This window comes from Miniopterus natalensis, chromosome 2 (assembly GCF_054644295.1).
Source record: "Miniopterus natalensis isolate mMinNat1 chromosome 2, mMinNat1.hap1, whole genome shotgun sequence".
Classification (NCBI taxonomy): Eukaryota; Metazoa; Chordata; class Mammalia; order Chiroptera; family Miniopteridae; genus Miniopterus; species Miniopterus natalensis.
The window spans coordinates 92,846,546-92,872,234 of NC_142082.1; the positions used below are offsets into that span (position 1 = coordinate 92,846,546).

Consider the following 25,689-nt stretch of genomic DNA (forward strand, 5'->3'; position numbering starts at 1 on the left):
AATAGTGGATGGCTGAGGGCTAAGGCCAACTAAAACTGAGCAGCCTGGGCAAAATCAGGGCAGCAATCCTGTTCCATATCCTCCTTCTGAAAAACAGGCTCTTATAGACCAGTGTCTATGGAACACTGAAATAAAGTTGACTAGTTATAATCTGGCCTTGTAATTAATGAAAGAAGTAGACAGGCTGCAATGAATAGTTTGTCATCTACCTTTCTGTGTCCATTTCAAAACCAGCTGGAAAATGAGGAGTAGGAGGAAGAAAAGTGTTTAGGCCCTAACACACAGTAACCCCCCCTCCCCCCGGCTGCCCAAAAGACCCCCTTAGTTTCTTTTCTTTTCTGACTGCCAAAGCTACTAAAACTATTTCCTCAATAAAACTGTCAAACCCTCCAGAGGACAGATAATACTGAATACCTATGTGTGGAAGACTAGAAGGGGCTGAAGGAACATGAAAGGAACACTTCTGAATAAGGATCCGGTAAAAATGAGCAGGAAGTGCCAGAGGACACAGGGAGGATTAATGGTTTCAAGTACTGACAGCCATTAACCAGCAAATGTTACAGAGATTCAGAAAATGGTATCTTTTCTAGATACCTCATTAAGAACTTTACCCTCTCAAACCACACACTTACAGTGCCTTACATAATAAATGACAAATTCACTTAAACGTTGTTTTAATAAATACAGCATCATGGCTTAGATTTTAAATCACATTTACAGATAAGGAGAACTTCTAGGCCCAAAGAGGTAACACTGAAGCTACCACTGCTGGAAGGAATGCATGCCTGACATGTTTGTTAAACCTAAAGAGCAGAGAATTACTGGCAGAGAACACCATACACATAACCTCTAGATTAGATAACTAGAAGCAGAGGAAGAGCACAAGACTGGGTAAAGCCCATGCAACCACCACCTGATTTCTTCACCTTCATGCTGCAGAACCAACTGAAAGTTATGTTACTTTTAGATATGCTAGAGGTAAGTTTCCTGATCATAGTAAATGAAACTTTCTCCCACTGTTAACAATTAGGCTAAGGGCATTAGTACAGAAGGATATCCACTGATAAATACAGAATATTAGAACAGCAAAGAGGAAGCTACACAGATCATCTATCTTGTTTCTTCAAATATCAGAAACCTCCACATCATAGCAGTACATGAACTCCACCTCCCAAAGGCTTAGTCCAAAAACTTCCTGTTGGCATTTGCACCAAACAAGGCTCCCCGTACTTCTGGCATCATCTGTGAAGAAATAAGATCTTTAATAAGTAAGCTGTCAACTGCAGAACTTGGGAAGAACTGCATTTTTTTTAATTGAATTTATTGAAGTGACATTAATAAAATTATATAGAATTCAGGTACACAACTCTATGATACATCATCTGTATACTGTACTGTGTGTTCACCACCCAAAGTCAAGTCTCCTTCAATCACCATTTATAAAGAACTGTACATCTTAACACAGATGGCAAGTCTTGAACCCCTAAATGGCTGGGAAGAAATCACAAAGCTAAGAACATCAAATCTGTCCTTTACTTATCCGAAGCACTGTTACAGAATCCTTGGTGAGAAATTTAACCAATCAAAAATTGGGAGTTAAGACTAACTGCTTTAAAGGAAACAAAGAAGAAAAAAAAACAAAACACTAAAAACTAAATACAGCCTGACTGGAGTCTCTCAGTTGGTTGGGCATCGTCCCATGCACCAAAAGGTCGATTCCAGGTCAGGGCACATGTCCAGGTTGTGGGTTCAATCCTCAGTCAGGTGCATGCAGGAGGCAACTGATCTATGTCTCTCTGTTCCTCTCTCTCCCTCCCCCTCTCTCTTCTCTCTAAAATCAATATTTTTTTAAAAACTAAATATAAAAAAAAAACTAAAGGCATTACTGTATAAGGCTTCTGTTATGTTGTGATATAGGGAGAAGAGTCCGTTAACAGTTGTATCTCCTCATCATAATATTCTGTATCACCTACATTCTTTTTTTTTTTAAATATATCTTTATTGATTTTAGAGAGAGGGAGGAAGAGGGAGAGAGAGAGAGAAAAACATCAATGATGAGAGTCATTGATCGACTACCTCCTGCACACTCCCGACTGGGGATCGAGACCGCAACCCGGGCATGTGCCCTGACCAGGAATCGAACCCCGATCGCCTGGATCCTAGGTCGATGCTCAATCACTGAGCCATGCCCAGCCAGGCTCACCTACATTCTTTATCTCAAAAAATACTGAGTGCCTATGCACCAAGCAGAAAACATACAATGCAAGTTGTGCTGAGGTACTCATTATTGCAACTGAGAAATCCTTAGGATTTAACCTCAAACTTCTAAGGCTGTGTGTTCAATAAAGTAGCCACTAGCTACATGTGGTTACTATGCATCTGAAATGAGGCTAGTGCAAATAAGGAACTGAATTTTAATTTTACTTAATTAAAATATCCATTTGTAGTGAGTACATACTCTATTGGGCAACAACGCTGTATGGTTTAAGTTATAAGATGATATACTCAACAGCTAAGTGCTTTGGCTATAAGACAAGTTAGCAGTAGACCACCTCTTCTGGGAGAGGCCCAGCACTCTGAAATAACAGAATTTTCCTGCATTTTTTCCAAAGAGTTTATTGGTACAAACATGGGAACATCTGAAGAGCCAACAACCCTATGGTAATTTCTTTAAACAAGTATTTACTTCAGTTGCCATCATTCTTGCTGGAGAAAGAACTTTAGTCAGCATCTCCACATGTAGTAAACATATATATTATAATCCTAGATAAGTAAAACCCTTGTTCTTACCCCAAATCATCCCTCATATAAATGATATTGCCTCAGTAAATGCCACTAAATGTCTAATCCCATACCTTTTAAGAAAATGTCAAAAAATGTGGATAGAAAGCAACAAATCCCAAATACCAGTGAATGGATGTGTTCTCTGTATCGCTTCAAAGTAACAGACCAACTAATGACAAGTATTCCCACACTCACCTGCTGAGCTATGAGATCCAGTCGGCTTTCTAGTGTATTGGAAACCTTTATTTTACGATCCCCATTATAGATCTCAACTCCACCAGCTCTACAAAGAACAAAAGAAATAACAATTTTTATAGATTTGAGGAAGACAGACACACATGGCACAATTACTTGACTCCCTTGGAAGAAAGTTTTGGGGTGTGGAGTGTCTTAATACTACAAGGGGCCAATACACACAAGCAGTAATCTTGAAATAAATTCAAAAAGCTTCTTAGCATTTAAGGTATGGGTACTGATAATAACTGTCATTTACCTGCTATGTGCCAACTTGATTTTCTGTTACAGCATGGAATTTAATTCTAACAACTGGCAAAATCAGAAGAGGGAGGATTTAGTCCCTGTTTGCAAGTTAACAGAGTCCTTATCTGAACGTTTCCTCAAAAGCCCAATCCTGCTGATGACCAGGGGTACAGATAAGGCAAAGCTGTATGTCAGACAAAAGGCTTCATTGTAACCTTGTACCAAACCCCCGCTTAGAAAGCCCTGCCTCTAGCCATACCTCACTTCTATCATTCCGTTCCTCAGTTTCTCAGCACTTAATAGGCATATGGCAAAACTCAAATTCTATTACACGGAGCCTCAGAGAATGAAATTCTTTTGCTATACCAAAATCTTACTTTATCAATGTTTCTTGAAATAAGCAGGCTATGACACTTCACAAATTTTCTTTGGGAAATTTTAATGGACCATGACCTTAATGTTATTTTCTTACTTCATCCTCCCTCCCAGCCATTTCTTTGTTTCATCTATCTTTGGTTTCTGTAAACAGACTTTATTGTTCATAAGGGTATGGTTGGTTCTTTGCTGAAATCCTAACCCTACTGTCTGTAATACAATTTTTTGTCTTACTGGCAAGTAAGGGAAGACAGACCACCACTAAGTAAGAATGTCTTCTCTGTGCCAGGCACTCACTTGAACATAAAGCCCAGGTTTTTCCAGGACTTCTGTCTTCCCAATAACCCTGAGTCTTCATATCCTCACCATTTTACAAATAAGACAGGCTTAAAGAAGCTTAATAAAATGAGAAATTTATTGAGTACAATGGCAATATTTAAAATTCCACTTCAAAGTTGCACTGGAATAACCCCACAGTCCCTCATCTGCAATTCTGAAATTCAAAAAGCTCTGAAACAAAAAACATTTAATTTGTGTGATGCAAAAACCTGCACTGATCTCTGGTCATTGGGCAGCACACAACTAACAAATCTGTATTTACCTATTTATCTCTCAAAGTGTGAATATTCCTTATGTTCAGACCCTGTCTGGAGATATTGTGTAACATGTGGTATATGTACTTTATTAACTTTTCTAAATGCTGAAAATCAAAACATTTGGCCCCAAATGTTTGGGGAACAGTGGTCTTGACTGAAATTTATTATTTACCAGAGCCTAGACTAAGTGTTTTACATCCTGTCTGCTTAATCTCCACAATAATGCCTATTTGTCAGAATAACCATGTATAATCAAACCTCAGTTCTTGAATGTCTCCCATATCACAGTTTGGTTCTCAACCAAGCTATTCACAGAAAAAATGTCTTTCCTGCTGATACATCAGCATGACAAAAAGGTCTCTCAGGCCACAAACAGAGAATGTGAGTCAGTTTACCACTCGTGTTAAACATCTCAGGAAACTGTGCTGTGAATATTTTTGTGGGGTGTTTTTGCTTTTGTTGCTGGTGAAATGGATGATCAGCACAATTTTAAAACATAAAGAGGCCATCAAGTGTGCTGATATTGCTAAGGGTGTGAAAGCACTCACAGAACATCACAGGCAATTGAAGAGGTAGAAAAACTGTTAATGTGGATAAATGAAAAGGAGTTAGATGGTGACAGCATTTTGGAGGCAGAGATATGTGAAAAAGAAAATATTGCATGCTGACTTGAAAAACACCCCTGAAACAGTGCTGAAAGTTATTTAAGGCCAGTAGGAAGTGTTCAATAAATTTAAGAAGTGTTTGTTTACAGATTAAACAGTACCTTAGACAAGTACTGTATATAAGAAAGGTTAAAACGGAATCATTTAGGGGCCCGGGATAGATTAATTCAATGTACATTATTTCTAATGGGAGAAAATGATTCAGTTTTTGAGCAAATTGCTTCTCGAACAGCCTTCTGGAATGAATTAAGTTTGAGAACCGAGGTTCCATTGTATACTGAGCCCTGAGCATGTACCAGGCATTGTGTTAAGTGCTGTAGACATTACGTCATTTAAGCTTCCAAGAGTTCTGTGAGGTAGATGTTATTACCCAATTTAGAAATGAGGAAATCAAGGCTCAGATTAAACAACTTGTCTACATTTTTCACTCGTTTACACACACCTTCTGTTTATAAAGCATTTCTACATATATACTATTCCATCTCTTTTCCTCATTTCATGAAACAAAAGAGCAAAATCACAGATTCCATTTTACAGATGATGGATTTAGGCCACAGGTCCCATGACCACAACAGGTCTTACAGCTCTAAGTCTGGTGCTCTTTCAACTCAGGTCCTATATCCCAAGGACTCTCTGCAATGTCAGTCAGCATCATTAAGACAGGTGTAATGGAAAAATAATCTGGCTGTATCCTTGTCAGCAGTTCTTTTTTTAAAAATATATCTTTATTGATTTCAGAGAGAGGAAAGGAGAGGGAGAGAGATAGAAACATCAATGATGAGAGATGCACTGATCGAACCCACAACCCGGGCATGTACCCTGACTGGGAATCAAACCCCGATCGCCTGGATCCTAGGTGGACACTCTATCGCTGAGCCACGCCCGGCTGGGCAAGCAGTTCTTATTGTCTGATCCAATGGCATGAAATTTACTAGAGATGCTGAAGAAATGTTTTGTCATTTCCTCACAGTCAGCAGAAGTGCCATTGGTGTTTGCAATTCTGTATCCTAGGAACCTAACCATGTTTAGTTATACATGACTACTTTTCTTGTTCTTGATAACTACTAAGAGCAGGGGTGAGGAATGTCCAGCCCGCAGGCCATTTATGGCCTGGGAAATCATTTGGTCTGGCCCTGCCAAGGCCTCACCAAAGAGAAAGAGTTCCAGCCATTGCATTAGGGGGTGAGTTAATTAAATGTTTGACCAAATACAGCAGGCTAACTTTTAAGTTGATAATTTTGTATGGCCCACAAATGATATTATAAATATCCAAGTGGCCCCTGGCAGAAAGAAAGGTTCCCCACCCCTGAATTAGAGGTAGAGATTATATTCTGCAGCATGCAAGAGACTTGGACCCAGCTTCGAGTTCTGGGTACAGAATTAGTGCTGCTTTTCTGCAGAATGAACTGAGTGACCCTAAGAAGCTAGACTTTTAGAGTATGTCTACCTGGCTAACAAGGAAGAACCACAACAGAGTACTAACAGAAAAAACAGCTACAACTCTATTCTTGTGGCAAACAGTGCCTTGGAGAAAACTCCCTTTACAAAAGGCCCAGTATAAAGACCATTCTCCCAGTAAGAGAAAGCAAGATGTTAAAAGCAGAAACACTCCTTACATCTCTTCAGGTAGGTAGACCTCCTGATCAATTTGGACATCAACATCTTTTCTGGTGGCAATTTTGTACATAGGGATTGCTTTTTGCACTGCAGCCTGGAAAAGCAGAAAATAACAGGTTTTAGCAGAAACTTAAAAAAAAAAAATCCATAAACTATGCAAGAAGCTATATATTTCAGGGAAGTGAATAGATGAATTACAATGGAATGTAAAATGGTGCATCCCCTATAGAAAACAGTGTGGCAATTCCTCAAAAAATTAAACATAGAGTTACTATATGATCCAACAATTCTACATCTAAGTACATCCAAATAAGTAAAAGCAGAGACTCAAACAGATATTTGTGCACCGATATGCCTAGCAGTATTATTCACAACAGCCAACAGGTAGAAACAACGCAAGTGTCTATTGACAGATGACTAGATAAACAAAATGTAGTGGATACATACAATTCAGCCTTAGAAAGGAAGGGAATTCTGACACATGCTACAACACAAAATGAAGACATTATGCTATGTGAACTAATCCAGACACAGAAGGACAAATACTGTATGAATCTACTTAGATGAGGTACCTACAGTAGTTAAATTCATAGAGACAGAAAGAATGGTGGAGCTAGGGATGAGGGAAATGGGGAGTTAGTGTTTAAGGGGGACACAGTCTCAGTTCAGGAAGATGAACATGTTCTAGAGATGGATGGTGGTGATGGCTGCACAACAATACATGTACTTAAAGCAACTGTACATTTAAAATGGTTAACTTTTTGTTATGTACATTTTACCAATTTTATAAAGAAATGAGCTCACTGGGAAAAAATTAAAGTGAGTTTTTAACTACTGTACTGCAATTAGTGTGATAATACATAACCAATGGAAAGTCCTTAGAGCAATATTGTACACACACTAGTACAAATGTAAATAACATTTTCTTTGAGGGAACTTTTTTTCTCTGACAATATTACCAGTTGAACAGAATTATACATATATTCTACTTTTCTCTCCTCCAAAAATCTAATACAGCACCAATTTGGAGAGCTACTCATGACACAGGATGTTGACACTATATAACTTTCAAGAAGAAACTTGCTTGACACCTAGCAATATCATTGTGTCATCTAGAAAAGGACAGTTGGACCTGCCTCCATAGTAAGATTATCTTCCTGGTGAATTGTGTTACATCTTCCCCCGTTATAGAGGTTCATAAATGAGGCTGTGAGCAAAAACATGGATCCATGTGACTGACGGTTACTGTAGTTCTAGTCTGAACTACAATTTACTAATTTATCACGGAGACTAAGGGAAATGAACACCTAAGTAATCTGGCTGGTACATTTTCTTTCCTAGGAGAAAAGTTACTTAGGGAGACAAGTTATAGTAAGAATGAAAATATATCATGTATTATAAATGTATCAACTGATAAGAAATGTGATTGCTAAGGGACTAAGCACTCACATCCTTGCCTGAAAGCAAGCTATACGGAAGGATTTTAATCTGAAGAGCAATTTGATGGCACAGAATCATAGCTAGGGAGTCCATTCTATGACTTGAGGTTTACCAGCCTCAGGCTCCTTCAGTACAGGACATCCACCTATTACTACAACCTACATATAACTGTCATGAGGCTAGCAGGTCGTCCTTCAGACCAGGGAACCTTCTCTCTCAGAAAGGGCACGGAGATGCACCTCAATATTTGCCCCTAAGACTACAGCTATGTTTTCACTGCTCATCAACCTCTTTTCTGGTACCCACCTTTTTTCTCTAGGTATAGGAATGTATTAGGTTAGAGCCAAGCCTCCTTGATGTGAGAGCAGTTTGCCACTTTAAAATAGTGTTGCCCCGCCCAGCCGGGCATGGCTCAGCGCTTGAGCGTCAACCTGGGATCCAGGCAATCCGGATTCGATTCCCGGTCAGGGCACATGCCCGGGTTGCAGGCTCGATCAATGACTCTCTCATCATTGATGTTTCTATCCCTCTCCCCCCCTCTCCTTTCCTCTCTGAAATCAATAAAAAGATATATTAAAAAAAAATAAAATAGTGTTGCCTGTCTTTGCTCAATTCCAGGAAGAGCTGCCTCTGCTGCATTTTCAGATTAGGGTATTACAAAGTCTCCAGAAAGGGAGGAGGGCACTAACTCAGACTACAATGTGACTTCATTAAGAAATTAAAAGCTGAGGTCATTTAAATGAATATCTGCAATATGTTAAGTAAGACTCCTCTAATCCCCATAGTTGACCTGTTGTCTAAAGATCAGAAACTTAGGGATGGATATATTTCATCCCTAAGTTTCTGATCCTTAAAAAAAAAAAAAGAAAGTCTTTCTCTACGCTCTTTACCTTTACCAGAGGGAAATCCTGTTTCCGGCAACGAACAATCATCCGGGGCTCCAACAACTGGTACAAACCCTAAGACACAGTCAGATGCAATCAGTAGGGAATAAAAGCTGTAAAATTAAGCAGTGGCAAAATAGAATGTTTTTATGATTCTTCCATCCAGTTTTGAAAAAATGTCCCCTTATAATTTTCCCCAAAAGACCACGTATAATATGAGAACATGGAAACAAGATCCTGATGTCACAAACCAGAATGCTCAAGTGGTAAAAAAAATTTTATATGGGAGTCTTATCTTACATCAACTAGGTTAGAGACAAATATTATTGTAATTAGACTAAGTAAAATAAGGATTCACAGACAAGAGGTAAAGAGTTAAAATGTATACAAGCCTTTGGTCTGAACCCCAATATCTAAAGCAAGTATTTTAGTGATGAAATCAAATTAGGGAAACTAATTTAAAGCTTTAAAAGTTAAAGTTGAAGGCTGCAAGCAAATCTGACCCTTGATTTATAAAAAATTAATGAGACAATATAAAGGAGTCGTAAGCCTAGAAGTCTTATTCAACCTGACAGACATTACTGTCTTCTCATATATTTCTCTATTAGACAAGGAAAAGAGCAAAAGGGAAAAAGCTAAGATGAGAAAAGAGGAAAAAGAGAGCTGGCCTCTAATATATCTTGTCAACTTTTAAGAACTGTGGCTATAAACTGTAAAAGACCTGGTCTATAAGGGTACCTGGAGGACCAGTCCATCCAGCAGCACTTGGTACCTAGTTGTATCTTTTACCACCTTGCCGAGTCTCTGTTTTGCTTCATTCAGTAGGTCCTAGAATGAGTGGAAAAGAAAAAGTTATCTACACATTTGGCTAGTTGGCATAAAACCTATAGTGAGGCTTGTTTCAGTTTATTGCTGTTTCCATTCAATGCATTCTCTGAGATATATGATAAACCAGAAGTACAAAGCACCATCATAGCTCCCAGGGAGGTCACACTCTAGTAGAATAGCCCAGATTATTAATCAGTTCAGAAACCTACACAACTAACATGGAAAGAGTTAACTGATACAGATTTGAAAAAGAAGCTATTAAAAGCTATACAAGATGATTCTATTTTCTATCTAAAGAAAAGAACAGGTAACATCTGGATAGAGATCACAGTACCAACAATGAGTTACCTGCAATAACTCCCTGCTTACCTCTGAGAGGCTGGATTATCAATGATTTTAATATTTATTAGCTTGATAGGTACATTATGATCAATAATGTTACAAATCACTAATACCCTAATGACACTCTTTGATTATAAATTTAAACAACTTTCTGATTATAATCTGGTTCCCCATGCAGCTTTTCCAAGGAGATATGTGTAAATTACTACGGTTGGTGTTCCAGCTTACATATCAGTATTTTATGAGTTTGACAAGGCATTAACTATCTACTTGAACCTAAATGACTCTAAGGAGTCAGAAAATAACAGAATTTTGGTCTGGAAAGCAGGAAACCAAAAGCTATGACGTCAACATGAAAGTCATGTCTACCTGGGTCCTACCTAGTTTGAAAAGTCAGCAGGCATCCCTCAAAGACATTTGTATTTCATCTCTCTTTAAACCACAACACTAGAAATCTCTACTTCAAGACCAATGGATCAGAATTTAAATGTGGTGTTTTTGTTTTTTAAAATATATCTTTATTGATTTCAGAGAGAGGAAGGGAGAGATAGAAACATCAATGATGAGAGAGTCGTCATTGATCAGCTGCCTCCTGCACACCCTTGACTGGGAATCGAGCCCGCAACCCAGGCATGTGCCCTGACCAGGAATTGAACAAGAATCTCCTGGATCCTAGGCTGATGCTCAACTGCTGAGCCACGCCCAGCCGGGCTTAAATGTGTTTTTTCATCTCCCTTAAAAACACACACACATATAAGTTGTGAAACCTAGGGAAGTGATAAAGAGCTATCATTCATCCAACATGTATTTTGTGTTAGGTAATATTCTTGTCATTTTACCTAGGTTATCTAATTTAATTCTAAATAAGCTTCAGGTATTTTTTTTCCACTATAGAAAATGGAGTGCAACAGAAATTCAAATCTCAAAGGGATTCCAAAGCTCTTAAACCTGGAAAGCATCTGGGCAGGGAAGGAAAAAAGGATATAAACAGCGGAGAGAAATAACTAAAAGACTATGGAACTGAGACCAAATTTGATAGCAAAACAGCTTGCCTGTTTCCTTTTCATTTTCACCATGGTTCTGTATTTTTTACCTTCCTTCTATCTTTTGTCAATATCCTTTTTCTAGCCAACTGCTTGACAACTTCCTTTCATAATTTCTTACTCTATGGATAAAGCTAGAAATAAAATGATTTAAAATAGCAAAATCCATTTAAAGCATGTGTGTGCCTCTATGTATGTGACCTTGTTTGTTCTGTCACTCCAGAGTATTTCTTTACCCTTCCATGTCTCTTATTTACTGTGGTTTGCCAAACTGTAAATTACTGAATGGCAACAAGTTAGACTGCAAAGGGCTACAAAATGTCTTTAGAACTAAAATTATGTAAATGTTTATTTTCACAGAACCCTCATTTATAAGTTAGAAAAATTAAACCTCCAACTGTATACTGAACTGAAGTTCATGCTATAGAATACTTGGACTGTACATCTGTTCTAAAGAGATCAAAACACTTGACAGTTCACACAGCTCAACTTCTTCAGAGGTCATGCATAATGCTTTCAGTTCCTCACTTGCACACTCACTTCTCACTTTTCAAGCCATTACAATCTGGCTTTCTGCCCTCATCAATCCAATGAAACCACTCTGGCTAAAGTCAGAAATGACACACTGAGTGCCAAATCCAAAGATCACTGTGTTTTCCCACTTTGATTCCTTGAAGCATAAGATGCGCTCTATTAGCTTGCCATTTTGTTCAAGTTTTTTTTTAACCCTCACCCGAGGATATGTTTTTATTGATTTCAGAGGGAGAGAGAAACATTGATGCAGAAGAAATGTTGATTGGTTGCCTCCTGTATGCAACTCGACCTGAGACTGAACCGGCAACCTAGGTATGTGCCTTGACCAGGCATGGAACCTGCAACGTGCATGTGCACACACATGGGCGTGAGCACACAAACAGAATGACACTCCAACCACCTGAGGTACTTGGGCAGGGAAGTTCAAGTTTTTGTTTCCTTGGCTTCTCATTCTCCCACAACATCACTGCTTTTCCCTGTGTTTCCTTTTCTCATCAATCTCTTATTTTCCTGCATGTTACATATGATGCTCCTCAGTTTGTTTACTTGGCCCTCTGCTCTTCTAATTCTACATCTACAACCTTGGCAACTTCATCCACATCCATAGCTCTACCTGGGACTTCTGTGCTGTCGATGTGTCCTAACCTCTCTCCTAAGCCTGACTCAGAACTGTTCACTTGAATTCCTATAGCAATTCAAACCCCAAGGTTTATCAGGGTCCCTCACCTGCTCCTCCTCCTGTATTTTTTTTCTTTTTATGATAAAAGTGAAATATTTGTTTTTTGTGGAGGGATGTAATATATCCAAATTCCTTGGGATTAAAATTTATAACACCAGCCCTGGCTGGTGTGGCTTAGTTGATTGAGCGTCGTCCCATGTACCAAAGGGTCACCAGTTCGATTCCAGCCCAGGCACATGCCCGGGTTTCGGGCTTGATCTTGAGTCAGGGTGTACAGGAGGCAGCTGATCGATGTTTCTCTCTCTCCCTTCCCCTTTCTCTTACATATCACTTAATACTTCATCTAACTTCTTTTTTTAAATTTTGTTCTTCAATTACAGCTTACATTCAATATTATTTTTAAATTTCAGGTGTATAGCATAGTGGTTAGACAATCATATAGTTTACAAAGTGCCCCCCCCCAATATTTCAAGTACCCACCTGGCACTGTACATAGTTATTACAATATTATTGAGTATATTCCCTATGCTGTATTTTACATCCCCAGCACTATTAGTAGTTCTTAATCCCTTCACCTTTTTTACCCAGGCCCCCAACCCTCCTCCCCTTTGACAGTCATCAGTCTGTTCAATGTTATCTATGAGTCTGTTTCTGTTTTATTTGTTCCTTTGTTTTGCTCTTTAGATTCCACACACAATTAAAATCATGGTATTTATCCTTCTGTCTGACTTGTTTCACTTAGCAAAATACCCTCTAGGTCCATCCATGCTGTCACTAATGGTGAGATTTCATTCCTTTTTATGGCCTAGTAATATTCCATTTGCACATATACCACTGCTTTTTTATCCACTCGTCTACTGATGGGCACCTGGGTTACTTCCATATCTTGGCTATTGTAAATAATACTTCAGTGAACATAGGGATGCATATATTCCTTTGAATTCTTGTTCTGGATTTCTTAGGCTATATACCCAGAAGTGCAACCACTGGGTCATAAGGCAATTCCATTTTTAATTTTTTGAGGAACCTCCATATATTTTCCATAGAGGCTGCACCAATCTGCATTTCCACCAACAGTGCATGAAGGTTCCCTTTTCTCCACATTCTTGTCAACAGTTTGTTGACTTATTGATGGGATAGCCATTCTGACAGCTGTGAGGTTATATCGTGGTTTTACTTTGCATTTCTCTGATGATTAGTGACATTGGAAACCTTGTACTATGTCTATTGGCCATCTGTAGGTCCTCTTTTGAGAACTGTCTATTCAGGTCTCTGGCCCCCCCTTTTTTTTGTAAATATATTTTCCCCATCACCCCTTATCCACTCTATTCCCTCTTCCTCCTCCACCCCCACAATCACCACACTATTGTCTATGTCCATGAGTTCTCTCTCTTTTTTTCCTTTTTTGTTCATTCTTTACACTCCCATCCATCTGCCTGCTCTCTATTAGTCTGTATTTTGCTTGGTAGTTCAGTTTGTTCATTAAATTCCACATATGAGTGAAATCTTATGCTACTTGTCTTTCTCTGACTGCTCTGTCCATTTTTTAATTGGATTGTTTCCTCCTGTATTTCTAACCATACACCTTATTCAGTTGCCTAACTCAATAACCCTTAAAAGTCATTCTTAATTCCTCCTTTCCACTCACTCATCACAACCTATAAGTCACAAAGTCCTATGAACTCTATCTTTTTAGAATCTCTGGAATGGGGTTCTTGTCTTTTTTGCTGCTATTGTGTCCTTTCTACTTCTTGACTTGAAAGTTAAGCCATAACCACTTCCCAGTGTCACCAAGTCTCTCCTTAACACAAATCTAAGACTTCAGAAGTATTTTTCAATGAGGTTCCCAGACCACCACCACCAAGATTACTCTGGGCCACTTATTTTAAATGCTGATTCCTGAAAAAAATATATCTGGAAATGGGACTGAGAGGCTGCATTTTAACAAGATCCTCTACGTGATTTTTATGCCCATTAAAGTTTGAGAACTAGCCAAAGGATAAAGTACATAATCTTTAGTAGGCATTCAAGGCTCTGTTAATTGAACCCAAATGTCTCTGTCTGATCTTATCTCCTACCACTCCCCACTCTACCAAACTACTTCCATTTCCTGCCTGTGTTGTCAAATTAATGCCTGTTTTCTATGTTCAACTTGCTCCATTCCATCTTATACCCACTGACTAATTTTTTAAGGTCAGGCTCAAAAGGCTGTACAGGCACACCTTGTTTTATTGTGCTTCACTTTATTACACTTCATGTTGTAGTTTTTATAAATTGAAGGTAAGGCCTTCCACCAGAAAAAAGATTATGATTCACTTTATTGCAATACTTGCTTTAAGGCAGTCTGGAACCAAACCTGCAATACCTGAGATTTGCCTTATGTAGATATTTTCTCTTGTCTAGATCCAGATAGACTGCAGACACACATAGGGCCTAGCAAATACAAGACAAGCAAAAACCATACTCTGAAGTTCAAATAGCTTACTGCCTCAAGGGAACCCAGCTCAATTATGAAATGAAAGTATAGGTATGAAACTAAAAGATCAAGTTAGTATTGAAAAGAGAGAATTTTGTGATGATTTTAGTGGTAAGCAGACAAACTCTCCGCTGCTCTTGAGGAAGATATGTGGAATGACCTTGAACTGCTGATTTGTGTTTCAATTGTGTGAATATTCTGGAGAGCGGGGAAAAAAAGTTAAGAAGCACTGGTATTAAAAAAGTAAAAAAATACAGAAAAAAGGAAAAAACACCCACCCAGATTTTTATTACACGTATTTTTTAAAACACGACTCATTCAACCTACTAGGATGTTAAATTCCACAAAGGCAAGGACTTTTATTATATCTCGAATACTCAGAGATATAATAAAATCTTATTATCACTTAGTAAGCATTCAAATATTTGATAAATGATTGATCTAAATTTTAGGTATCACGTTTTCTTATCCCTGACACCGAAAATTTCCTTCTAAAGTCAAACAAATAATTCTTTATATATTTAAAAGGACTTAAAACAGTGTCCAATAAAAATTTAAATTATGTTTTTTAAATTAGAAAAAATAACTAATAAAATATTTTAAAAGTAGATAAAATATACCAGGTCAAAGAAATAATAAAAACAATAAAAAAAATAATTAAAAGTAAAGTCAAATCTACAATCCCTAAGCTGTTTACCTGTATCTGGTTGCAAAACCTAAATATGTCATCTAAGACAGTACACCATCAGAGAATATATCATCCAAAGTGTCTCTATAGTACATTGGATGATCTTTCTCAGGATCCTTTCCACTTTTAATATCATTACTCTTCCTAAAGACAGGATAACTGTCAAAATTATAACATTTAAAAGTATGTGTTATAATTGGTACTCATATTTAGGAATGTTGCTAAGACATCAAAGCTATATGCCTATAAACCCTTGTATTGTACAAATAGCATCTACACGGTAGCTGTCACACTTGTCATTTTTCACTCTGGGCATAATTATCTAAGCAGCAATAGATTTTCTAGGTCCCTCAAAGTATGCCCAAAAGTGAGCTGATTATGTTTCTTAAAAGAACTTGCCCTTTTAACTTCCCATTTTTGTTAATGGAACCACCACTCGCCTAGTTAGCGAGGCCTGAAATTCAGTATTTGGTGTTGAACTTGGAAGAGGAGGAATCAATCAGTAGTCAAAGTCTAGGACATATTCCTGTAAAATGTGTCAACATTAACACCATTCCAGATTCATCTAGTAAGAATCATATCTTATAGTATCAGTTTGTTTCTTCAATTATCTAAGAAAATGGTATGTTTTCCATTTATTCAAGCGTTATAGCTTTTCCATCTAGGTCTTATTCACTTACATTTAATTCTAAAAATTAAGTAATTTTTGTAGCTTTTTTTTTTTTAAATATATCTTTATTGATTTCAGAGAGAGGAAGGGAGACGGAGACAGAGATAGAAACATCAACGATGAGAGAGTCATCATTGATCGACTGCCTCCTGCAAAACCTCGAATGGGGATTGAGCCCAACAACTGTGCATGTGCCCTGACCGGGAATCAAACCGGGATCTCCTGGATCCTAGGTCAATGCTCAATTGTTGAGCCACGCCTGGCCAGGCAAGAGATCTACTTTTTATTTTACTTGCTAATTGGTTATTGTTGGCATATAGAAAAACTTAATTTCTGTAAGTTCTCTGTGTGGCCAGTCATGTTTTGAACTAATTACTAGTTCTTACTGTTTTTTTGATGATGTATTTTCCATGTAGACCATTATATCTACAAAAATGATAACTGTTTCTTTCCAATATTTATATAACTCTTATTTCTCCATTTTATAAGGAATCTAATGAAATAGCAGCAGGCATCCTTATTTAGTTTCTGAATATAAGTCTAATACAACTAGGCCTTCTCAACTAAGTGGCATGTTTCTGAAGGTTTCTGCCCTCTTCCTAGGATAACAATACTTCCCAAATGATTTTGTGTCAAACCTCTTCCCTATTAAACTTAGCCTACACATTCATACATGAACCTTATTTATGATAGTCCCATAAAATAAAATAAAAACTTCAATGAAGCTTTCTATTGAAAGTAGGTGAAGCTGTTTAGCCTGCACTTATGGCCCCTGTATTAACTCTAGCCTACATTTCTAGCCTCCTTAGTGCCTATCACCCTCATATACTATAGTCCACCCATGACAATGCTATATAATCCAGAAGAGTCTCTGAGCTCTGTTACAGAGATCAGGGGTCCTTGAAGACAGGGAACATATCTTATTCATTTTTGTATTTATTATGTTCTCTAAAAACCATTCAACTCTTTAATTAGCTAATGTTAACTAGTAAATTCTCTAAAACAGGCGAATAAACATTTTATAATTTTATAACTAACCGGCTAATTACTCACTGTAATAAGGTCATCTCTTGCTCTGAGCACTTTGAGTCTTGCTTGATTCATTAAATTGGACATCTGACTACAAAATATATGAAAAAAGAGTATCAGTACAGTATGAAAAACAAAAACTGTAAAGAAATATACAGCTCCTATGTCTCTACAAATACTTCTCTTTGTACATACCCCAAAGAGAACTCCACTGAAATATATTTAGTTATTTCTACCAACTTACTTTCAAAGATGAATTTTTATTAAGTTCTTACCAAGTGGCAAGCAATCTCATATTAGTTATTCCAGCATAATCTTTCAATATTTCTGTGAGGCTTCCATTTTCACAAATGAGGAAAGAGAAGTTAAGCAACTTGACCAAAGTCAGATGAGTGTTAAGTAATCCATTTAAGACATGAACCCATATTTGCTTGACTTCAAAGCACCTGCTCTGTCCTCTGCCCAAAGCACCCGCAAAGTCCCACTGACTTTGTAAAGCTTCCTTAGTTTAATACTGTGATCAAGATTTACTTACATTTTTTTCTGCTGCTCTATCTGCTTTTCTTTCTTCTCATAGTATTCCATAATCTTCAGTCTTTGGGTTTGCACAAGACGACCTTTCTCAATGTTGAACTCTTCTTCTGCCTACCAGGGAATTAATTAATTTGTGACACCAGATTTTGACAGTTTTATTTTAAGGAGAGCAGCTGGTGACCAGAGGTACTCACTTATAAAAACCTTATTCTATATCGATAACAGGAAATTATAACTAGTCTTCAAAGATCACCTTATTTATTCAAAAGGAAAGACCAGGCCCTGGCCAGGTAGCTCAAGTGGTTACAACATTGTCCCAGCACACCAAGGTTGAGGGTTTGATCCCCTGGTCAGGGCATATACAAGAGTCAACCAATGAATGCATAAATAAATGAAACAACAACAAAAATCAATGTTTCTCTTTCTTTTTTTAAAAAATATAACTTTATTGATTTCAGAGAGAGGAAGGGAAAGGGAGAGAGAGAGAGATACATCAATGAAGAGAAAGTCATTGATCAGCTGCCTCCTGCATGCCCCCTACTGGGGATCGAGCCCACAACCCAGGCATGTGCCCTGACCAGGAATCAAACCTCGATCTCCTGGGTCCTAGGTCGATGCTCAACCACTGCGCCATGCCCGGCCAGGCTCGCTTGCTCTCTCTCGCGCTCTCTCTCTCTTGCTTTCTCTCCTCCCCCTCCCCCCCTTTCCTCTCTTTCTCCAAAATCAATTTTTTTAAAAAAAAAAGGAAAAAAAAGTGATATTCATCATAAATAATGAACCAGAAGACTGAAATTCTGATCAAGGATAATAGTACCCAGCAACAAATTTACAAAGATATAATCAGATATATAGTTCTGGCTGATGTACCTCAGGGGTCAGAGCATCGGCCCCTTGCAATGAAAGATGGGGGGTTCAATTCCCAGTCAAGGGCACGTACCTGGGTTGCAGGTTCAATCCCCAGCTCTGGTTGGGGTGCATACAGGAGGCAACCGATTGATGTGTCTCTCATTGATATTTCTCTCTATCTCTCCCCCTCGCTCCCTCTCTTCCGCTCTCTCTGAAAATCAATGAAAAAAATATCCTCAGGAATATTCTTATATAAAAAATTTATGTATTCTAAATTTAACCCATTTGCTTTCTAGCGTGCTAATGAAAAGAACATAGAGTTTGGAGTTTAGAAAATCTGGGCCACTGCCTAAAGAACAATGTGATATTCTGCGTACAAACAATGTGCAACTGGAAATATCTACACAATTTCTAAGTGCAGACTATCACCTTTGTAATGACAGGAGCTTTCATTTTATACCTTACATACTCCCAAACTATTTATTTTTTAAATATTATGCCTGCCTTAACCAACTATCACAATTAGTCACAGATGCTAAATGTCTGAATGCTGGATTCCACGAGAAAATTAATCTATCCATTGCTTTCCTTTTAAAACTTAATTTATTAAAAATAATGTTACAGTATTTTATTTTCTTTCTTCTTTTTTTTAATCCTCACCTGAGGATATTTTTTCCATTGCTTTTCAGAAACAGTGGAAGGGAGAGTGAGGACAGACAGAGAGAAAAACATTGATGTGTGCTAACTGGAGCGGGGATTGAGCCTGCCACCAAGGTATGTGCCCTTAGCCGGAATTGAACACAGGAACTTTTCAGTCCGCAGGTCAATGCACTAAGCACTGAGACAAACCAGCTAGGGCTGAATATTTTCAATTGGAAGATTTTAGATTTACAGAAAAGTTGCAAAGATATTAGACTGTACCTTCACCTAGTTTCCCATTTTTAAACATCTTATATTCATGATTTATCACAACCAAAAAATTAACACCAACCCATTACAATGAACCAAAATCCATACATTATGCAGTTTCCTTTGTTGCTACCTAATGTCTTTTTCTGTTCTAAAATATTATCCAGGACACTACCTTTTATTTGGTCATTGTGTCTCCTTAAATCTCATCTGATCTGTGACAGTTTCTTAAGTCTTTTCTTGTTTTTCATGACTTTGATAGTTTTGAAGAGTACTGATATTTTATAGAATGTCCCTTTTTTTACTTATTAATTAGGCTGGTGTTACAGGTTTTGGGGAAAATACCACATAGGTGAAGTGTTCTCCTCCTATCATATATAGGGGTAACTTGATGAATTATCCACATCACTGATGATGTTAACTGGGAGCACTTAAGTCATATTTCTCCACCATGAAGTTACTATTTTTTCCATATTCTATTCTTTGGAAGTTGGTCACTAACTTCAGCCCACACTCTGATGAGGATGGTAGTTGGGAAGATTTAAGCTCCAATTTCTTGCAGAGGGAAGTTATCTACATACATTAGTTGGAATTCTCCTCTAAGGAATATGTGTCTTTTATCCCCCATCCATTAATTTTCTACTCCCTACTATAAAATTTCAGGACACTTACTGGCAATCAGAATGTTTAGAAAGGAAAATTTATTTAGTTATTTAGTTAGTTAATCCTCACTCAAGGATATTTTTTCCATTGATTTTTAGAGACAGTGAAAGGGGGAGAGGAGGAAAGAAGGAGAGAAAGAGAGACAGATAGAGACATCGATGTGAGAGAGATGGGTTGTCTCCCACACATGCCCCAAACGGGACAGTTGACTGAACCTGGAACCTAGGTACTGCAAAACCCAGGTACCTACCCTCGACTGGGAATCGAACCCATGACCCTTCTGTGCACAGGCTGACGCTCTAACCACTGAGACACACCAGCCAGGGCTGGAAAATTTATTTTTAATGTTAAATATAAGAAATATTCTTATTAGTCCTAATCAATGCATTGCTAAACAACTCTACTAATTACTATTCAGCAAAACAAAACAATACAAAACTTTCTAATTTCTTAAACCTAAAAAATAAAATCTTACTTTCGCATCTATTTCTTCTGCTTTTTCATTAGCTTCTTGTTCAATAAAAGCCATCATATGCTTAATCTGTAAGGAAAAAGGAAAGATTATTTTATTTTTGAATATAAAAAAAAAAAAAAAATCTTTCCTGACTCATTCAATTATTTATTGAATACATATTATGTGTCAGGCTCTGTGTATAAGGAAAATTAGATAGTTTCTGTCCTCAGGTAACTTACAACCTTGAATTTGCTCTTGCAAATGGATATGGTGCAATAATCAATAACACAGATAAATAGGACATTATCCTACTCTCAAGGAGCTTCAGGTCCATGGAAGAAGTCTACTTCATAAACCCTTCAGCCAAAACCTATGTCTTCAACATCTCTAATAAACTATATCAAAAAGCTATCTCTGTTTACTCTTTCAACTTTCATACCTCCTACTCTCCACACATTTCAATTTGACTTTTACCCCTTCCAATCCACTGAAATTACACTCATGAAATTACAACCATCTCCTTGCTCTTAAATTTTGGTCTTAACTTACTTGACCTGTCAGCATCTCTTGATATGCTGACCTCACTCCCTTCTTGAATAATTCCTTCCCTTTCCTCCCATGACTTCCATGCTCTCCTTTTCAGCCAAAATGTGGAGGCAAAGAAACACATCACAAAGGAAAGAACAGAAGAAATCTCTAGAAAAGGAACTAAATGAAATAGAACCAAGCAAACTAACAGATACAGAGTTCAGAATTTTGTTTATAAGGCCCAGTCGGACATGGCTCAGCGGCTGAGCATCAATCCAGGATCCAGGAAATCGGGGTTCGATTCCCAGTCAGGCACATGCCCGGGTTGGGGGCTCGATCCCCAGTCGGGGGCATGCAGGAAGCAGCTGATCAATGACTCATTAGTGATGTTTCTATCTCTCTATCCCTCTCCTTTCCTCTCTATGAAATATATTTTAAAAAAGAAAGTAATTTAACTAAATATGGTAATCAAATCAGATGTTTCTAAGTACTACAAAGCACATTTGGCCTCTATGGGTGAACTCTGATTCAGACCTGCATTATCTGCCTTTACCACTCAAGCTGGACTATCTGCTTACCAGATTTGACAGCCTAGAACAAAATGGCACTAATTTTAACCCAGGTCAGAGAAGCCTGTTTATAGTCAACATGATCAGATTCTCTTTAACAAGAGAAACAGCCAACCCCTTAAGGACATTAAACTCCACCCCTAAGGCAGAAAAATCTGATCTTTAAAAAATATTTTCTTTTTCCAGCTAACCCAGTAACTTAATTTTTTGGAGTCAGATTCCTCTGAAAATCTGATGAAATAAATGACCATATCCCCAGACAAAAAAAAGCTAATATATACAAGTGGTGTGTGTTTTTTTTTAAGATTTTTAATTGATTTTTAGAGGGAGAAGAGAAAGGGAGAGAGAGAATCGGCTGCTTCCTGCATGCCCCCCATCAGGGATCGAGAACCCAACCTGGGCATGTGCCCTGACCAGGAATGGAACCAAAAACCTTTTGGTGCATGGGGTGACACCGAACCAACTGAGGCGCACTTGCCATGGCAATACACAAGTATTTTATACAAGGGGGAAAAAGTCAAGGAATCTAGGATTTATTAAGCACTATCATGTGCTGAGTGCTTGGCCTATTCACAGCTGAAAATACAGGGAGCAAAACACACTGCCCTCCTGGAGCTTACGTGTAGTGTGCAGGGGCACAAGCAGATCTCTTCATTCTTCCAATTTTACAGAAAGAAAAAATGGTTTTGACCTAGATTCCAAGGAAATACACTGCTTTACCTTTATATTTTTTCCTGGGAAAGCCTTAGTCTTCAATATATCATAACAAGGGGGGAAAATGAAGGAACAAGAATAAGAGAATCAGTACTAATGACTGGACTACTAGAACATATGGATGGCATCGTACTTTTCCACTGTATCAAGTTTTTCCTACAGTAAAAATTAAAGCAGCAGTGATAAATGTTCAAAAAGTCCTCCACAGATGCTATCTTTGTCCCCCTTTTTTACTTTGTAATTAGCACAAGATCCACTGAGATGAAGAAGAAATACTGCACTGTTCTTAGTGCATAACAGGTTAAAAATAAAATGCAAAGGTATTCTCACGGAAATGGAAAAATCCAAGGAAAAAACAACTGTATTGCTCATCTAAGAATATTTATAAGCCAGTGAGTGAGCTTTTAGTCAGGGAATTTTCCTACTACTTCAAAGAGAAGTAGACTTAGTTCTCTAAATTATGCAGAAATTAAATTGCAGCCTTAACCTTCCTTTCTGAAAAACCTACTGGCAATATGACTCCTAAGTTCAAGGACCCTGGTTTCAGAGTATCTATTGTATGGACAAATGGAAACCATTTTTTCTTTCTTTTTTTAATCCTTATTCAAGGATAGTTTTTCCACTGCTTTTCAGAGAGAGTGGAAGGGGGGAGAGAGAGAAAGAAATATCGATGCGAGAAAGACACATGGATTGGCTGCCTCCCGCTCACACGCCAGCTGGGGCCTGGCATTAGGCCTGCAACCGTGGTATGTGCCCTTGGAGGAAATCGAGCCCATGACCCTTCAAACCACCTGCCGCGCTCTAACCACTGAACAAACAGACTAGGGCTGAAACCATTTTTTCTCATGTTAGTTATAGGCCTTTCAACACCACAATAGTCTCTTGAGAGACTTTTGCATTATAACATTCCTTACTGCCTACAAACTTGAAGGTATATGGCTCATTAAAAAAACCTCACACTCAAGTTTTGGGGTGAGGGGGGTGGATGGAGGGGGAAGAAGACATAGAGGGGATAAATGGTAATGGGGAATTTTTTTAAAAAAACACCTAGTTTCCCAGGACTGATTACACATTTGCAAAATTGATGTACATTCACAACTTCCATAACAAATTTTCCCATAAACCTTGACTCATCTACTTTATGCCAAACACTGTTTGGCGCTGGGGCTAATAAAAAGAGTTCTGCATTTGACTAATATTAATGTGAAGACTAGTGGGAGACCAACCAAACACTTCATTATGACAGAGGAAACTCCTCTAAAAATGAAGATTAACAGTCGATGAAAGTGAATGACCTCAAAAAACAGTGGAAGCAGCTCTCTCCCCTCAGCACTCTGCTTTCGCATACTGTAAACCCTTCCATCAGCGTTAACAATCAAGTGAAAACGGCGTTTTCAACCCTTGCATCTAATTTGCATTTCGATTCCTGTTTTCACCGCTCTGCTCTACCAAGCACGGCAAGTACCATGGTTAACTAGGTACAGCCGAAGCGAGAACCAAAGAGCCAGGGCGTTCAAGAAGGCTGGAGCAGAAGTCACAAGTTGCGCGGCTAATCCCGGATCAGCAAGACTCCCTCCCGGAGAAAAACCACCAGGACCCGAGAACTTGGGGCAAGGGACGCCCCTCCGGTATCTGGGCCGACCAAGGCCCGCGCCCTCGCTGAGGCGGGCTCCAGACTATCATCCCGGGACCGACGTCGAGGCTTCGCGAGGCCCGACCCCAGCCCCTCACCTGTTTTTGCACATCAGCATCGCTGAGGGCCATGGCGAAAGCGACGCTAGGCCGGTGGGGAACTAGCTCGACCTTAGACCTGAAAAAGCCGGCGGCGAAGTCAGAAAGGAAAAGCCAACGCAGGTTTCGCTTCCCTTTGCTTTATAACCCAGGTTCCGGTTCCTGTCAAGTGACCGAGCAGCCAAGACACGTGAGCCTTCTCAGCCAGTGGGAAAAGAGCAAGACCCCCAAAGTCCCGCCCCGCCCCTCCCTTGGTTGGCGCATGCGCGAAGGTCCGGCCCCTGGCCTTCTAACTTCACTTGCGGGTGATTTCTCCGCGCTGTTTTCCACAAACGCCTTCTTTTAAGTGTAAAAGAACGAAGATCAGGAATTCTGTCGCCTGAAGTTAGTGGAGCTGTGTGAATTTCTCGTCTTACAGCCCTTGCAGTTTTTTTTAAAAAGTTTCAAGATTTTACTTATACAAAACCAGAATTTAGTATTTTACTTTCTTGGTCTTAATGGAGGGAAACGCAATAATATTAATAGATTTCACTTTATTTTTAGAATAATTTTAGATTTATAGAAAAATTAAGCAGATAGAGCAGTTATCAAATACCTTTGTCCGCCTCACACAGTTTCCCCTATTATTGTTTTTTTAACCGCAATATGAGGGATTCTTTCCAGTTTCCCTTATTAACATCTTACATTAGTGCAATACGTTTGTTATAATTAACCAATATTGGCATATTAACTAATGTTAATAATTTATTTGGATTTCCTTGGTTTTAACCCAATGTCCTTTTTCTGTCCCGGGATACATTTTGTTAGTTATGTCTCCTAACTTTTCTGTCGGCTGTGACAATTTCTCAACCTTTCCTTGTGTTTAATGACCTCGGCAGTTTTGAGGGGTACTAATTAGGTATATTGTAGGATGCACATCTATTGGAGATTTTCTCATGATTGGGGGTTAGGGTTTTTGGTAGGAAGATCACAGATGTATAAATGCCATTTTTATCTGTCGTACCAAGGATTCATGCTGTCAACATCATTTTTGACTATTGGTGTTGAACTTGATGGCCTGGATGGTGGAGTGTTTGTCAGATTTCTCCACTGTAAAGTTACCCCCCACTGTACTCTTTAGAAGGAAGTAAGGAGTGAGGAGTTATGCTCCACTTCCCTTAGGGTGGAGTATCTACATAATTTACTTGGAATTATTCTGAATGGATCTATGCTTTTTTTAAAAAAAAATATATCTTTATTGATTTCAGAGAGAGGAAAGGAGAGAGAGAGAGAGAGATAGAAACATCAATGATGAGAGAGTCATTGATCAGCTGCCTCCTGCATGCCCCCAACTGGGGATGGAGCCCGCAACCAAGGCATGTGCCCTGACCGGGAATCGAACCCGGATCGCCTGGATCCCAGGTTGATGCTCAACAGCTGAGCCACGCCCGGCCGGGCAATCCTTGCATTTTTAAATATTCCCAAAACACACTTGGAATTATTTGGAAAATTAGGGCAGACATTCTTCCAGACATGGTTTCTTCGAACCCTAATCCCTCCCCCCCGCCCCCCCCAGCTATAAAGGCAAAAACTTGAAAACTTTATTTTTAGGATAGATTCCTAGTAAGTAGA

At 38.5% G+C, this 25,689-nt stretch overlaps 1 protein-coding gene across 2 annotated transcripts; it reads right to left on the reverse strand.

Annotated features, from left to right (window-relative positions):
* Positions 1–657: 657 nt before the first annotated feature.
* On the reverse strand, positions 658–24,210 carry ATP6V1E1 (ATPase H+ transporting V1 subunit E1). 2 transcript variants are annotated; one of them, XM_016213823.2, is made up of 9 exons: positions 24,079–24,210; positions 20,558–20,623; positions 17,666–17,775; positions 17,155–17,221; positions 9,580–9,669; positions 8,848–8,916; positions 6,517–6,611; positions 2,980–3,067; positions 658–1,242 (listed from the first exon to the last, which is right to left on the reverse strand). In XM_016213823.2, exons 1-9 carry the CDS (start codon positions 24,109–24,111, stop codon positions 1,180–1,182), a joined length of 681 nt encoding a protein of 226 aa, XP_016069309.1. In that variant the 5' UTR covers positions 24,112–24,210; the 3' UTR covers positions 658–1,179. The 2 variants fall into 2 exon arrangements, with proteins under 2 accessions (XP_016069309.1, XP_016069308.1); XM_016213822.2 differs by lacking the exon at positions 658–1,242 and having other exon boundaries at positions 2,821–3,067.
* Positions 24,211–25,689: the final 1,479 nt, after the last annotated feature.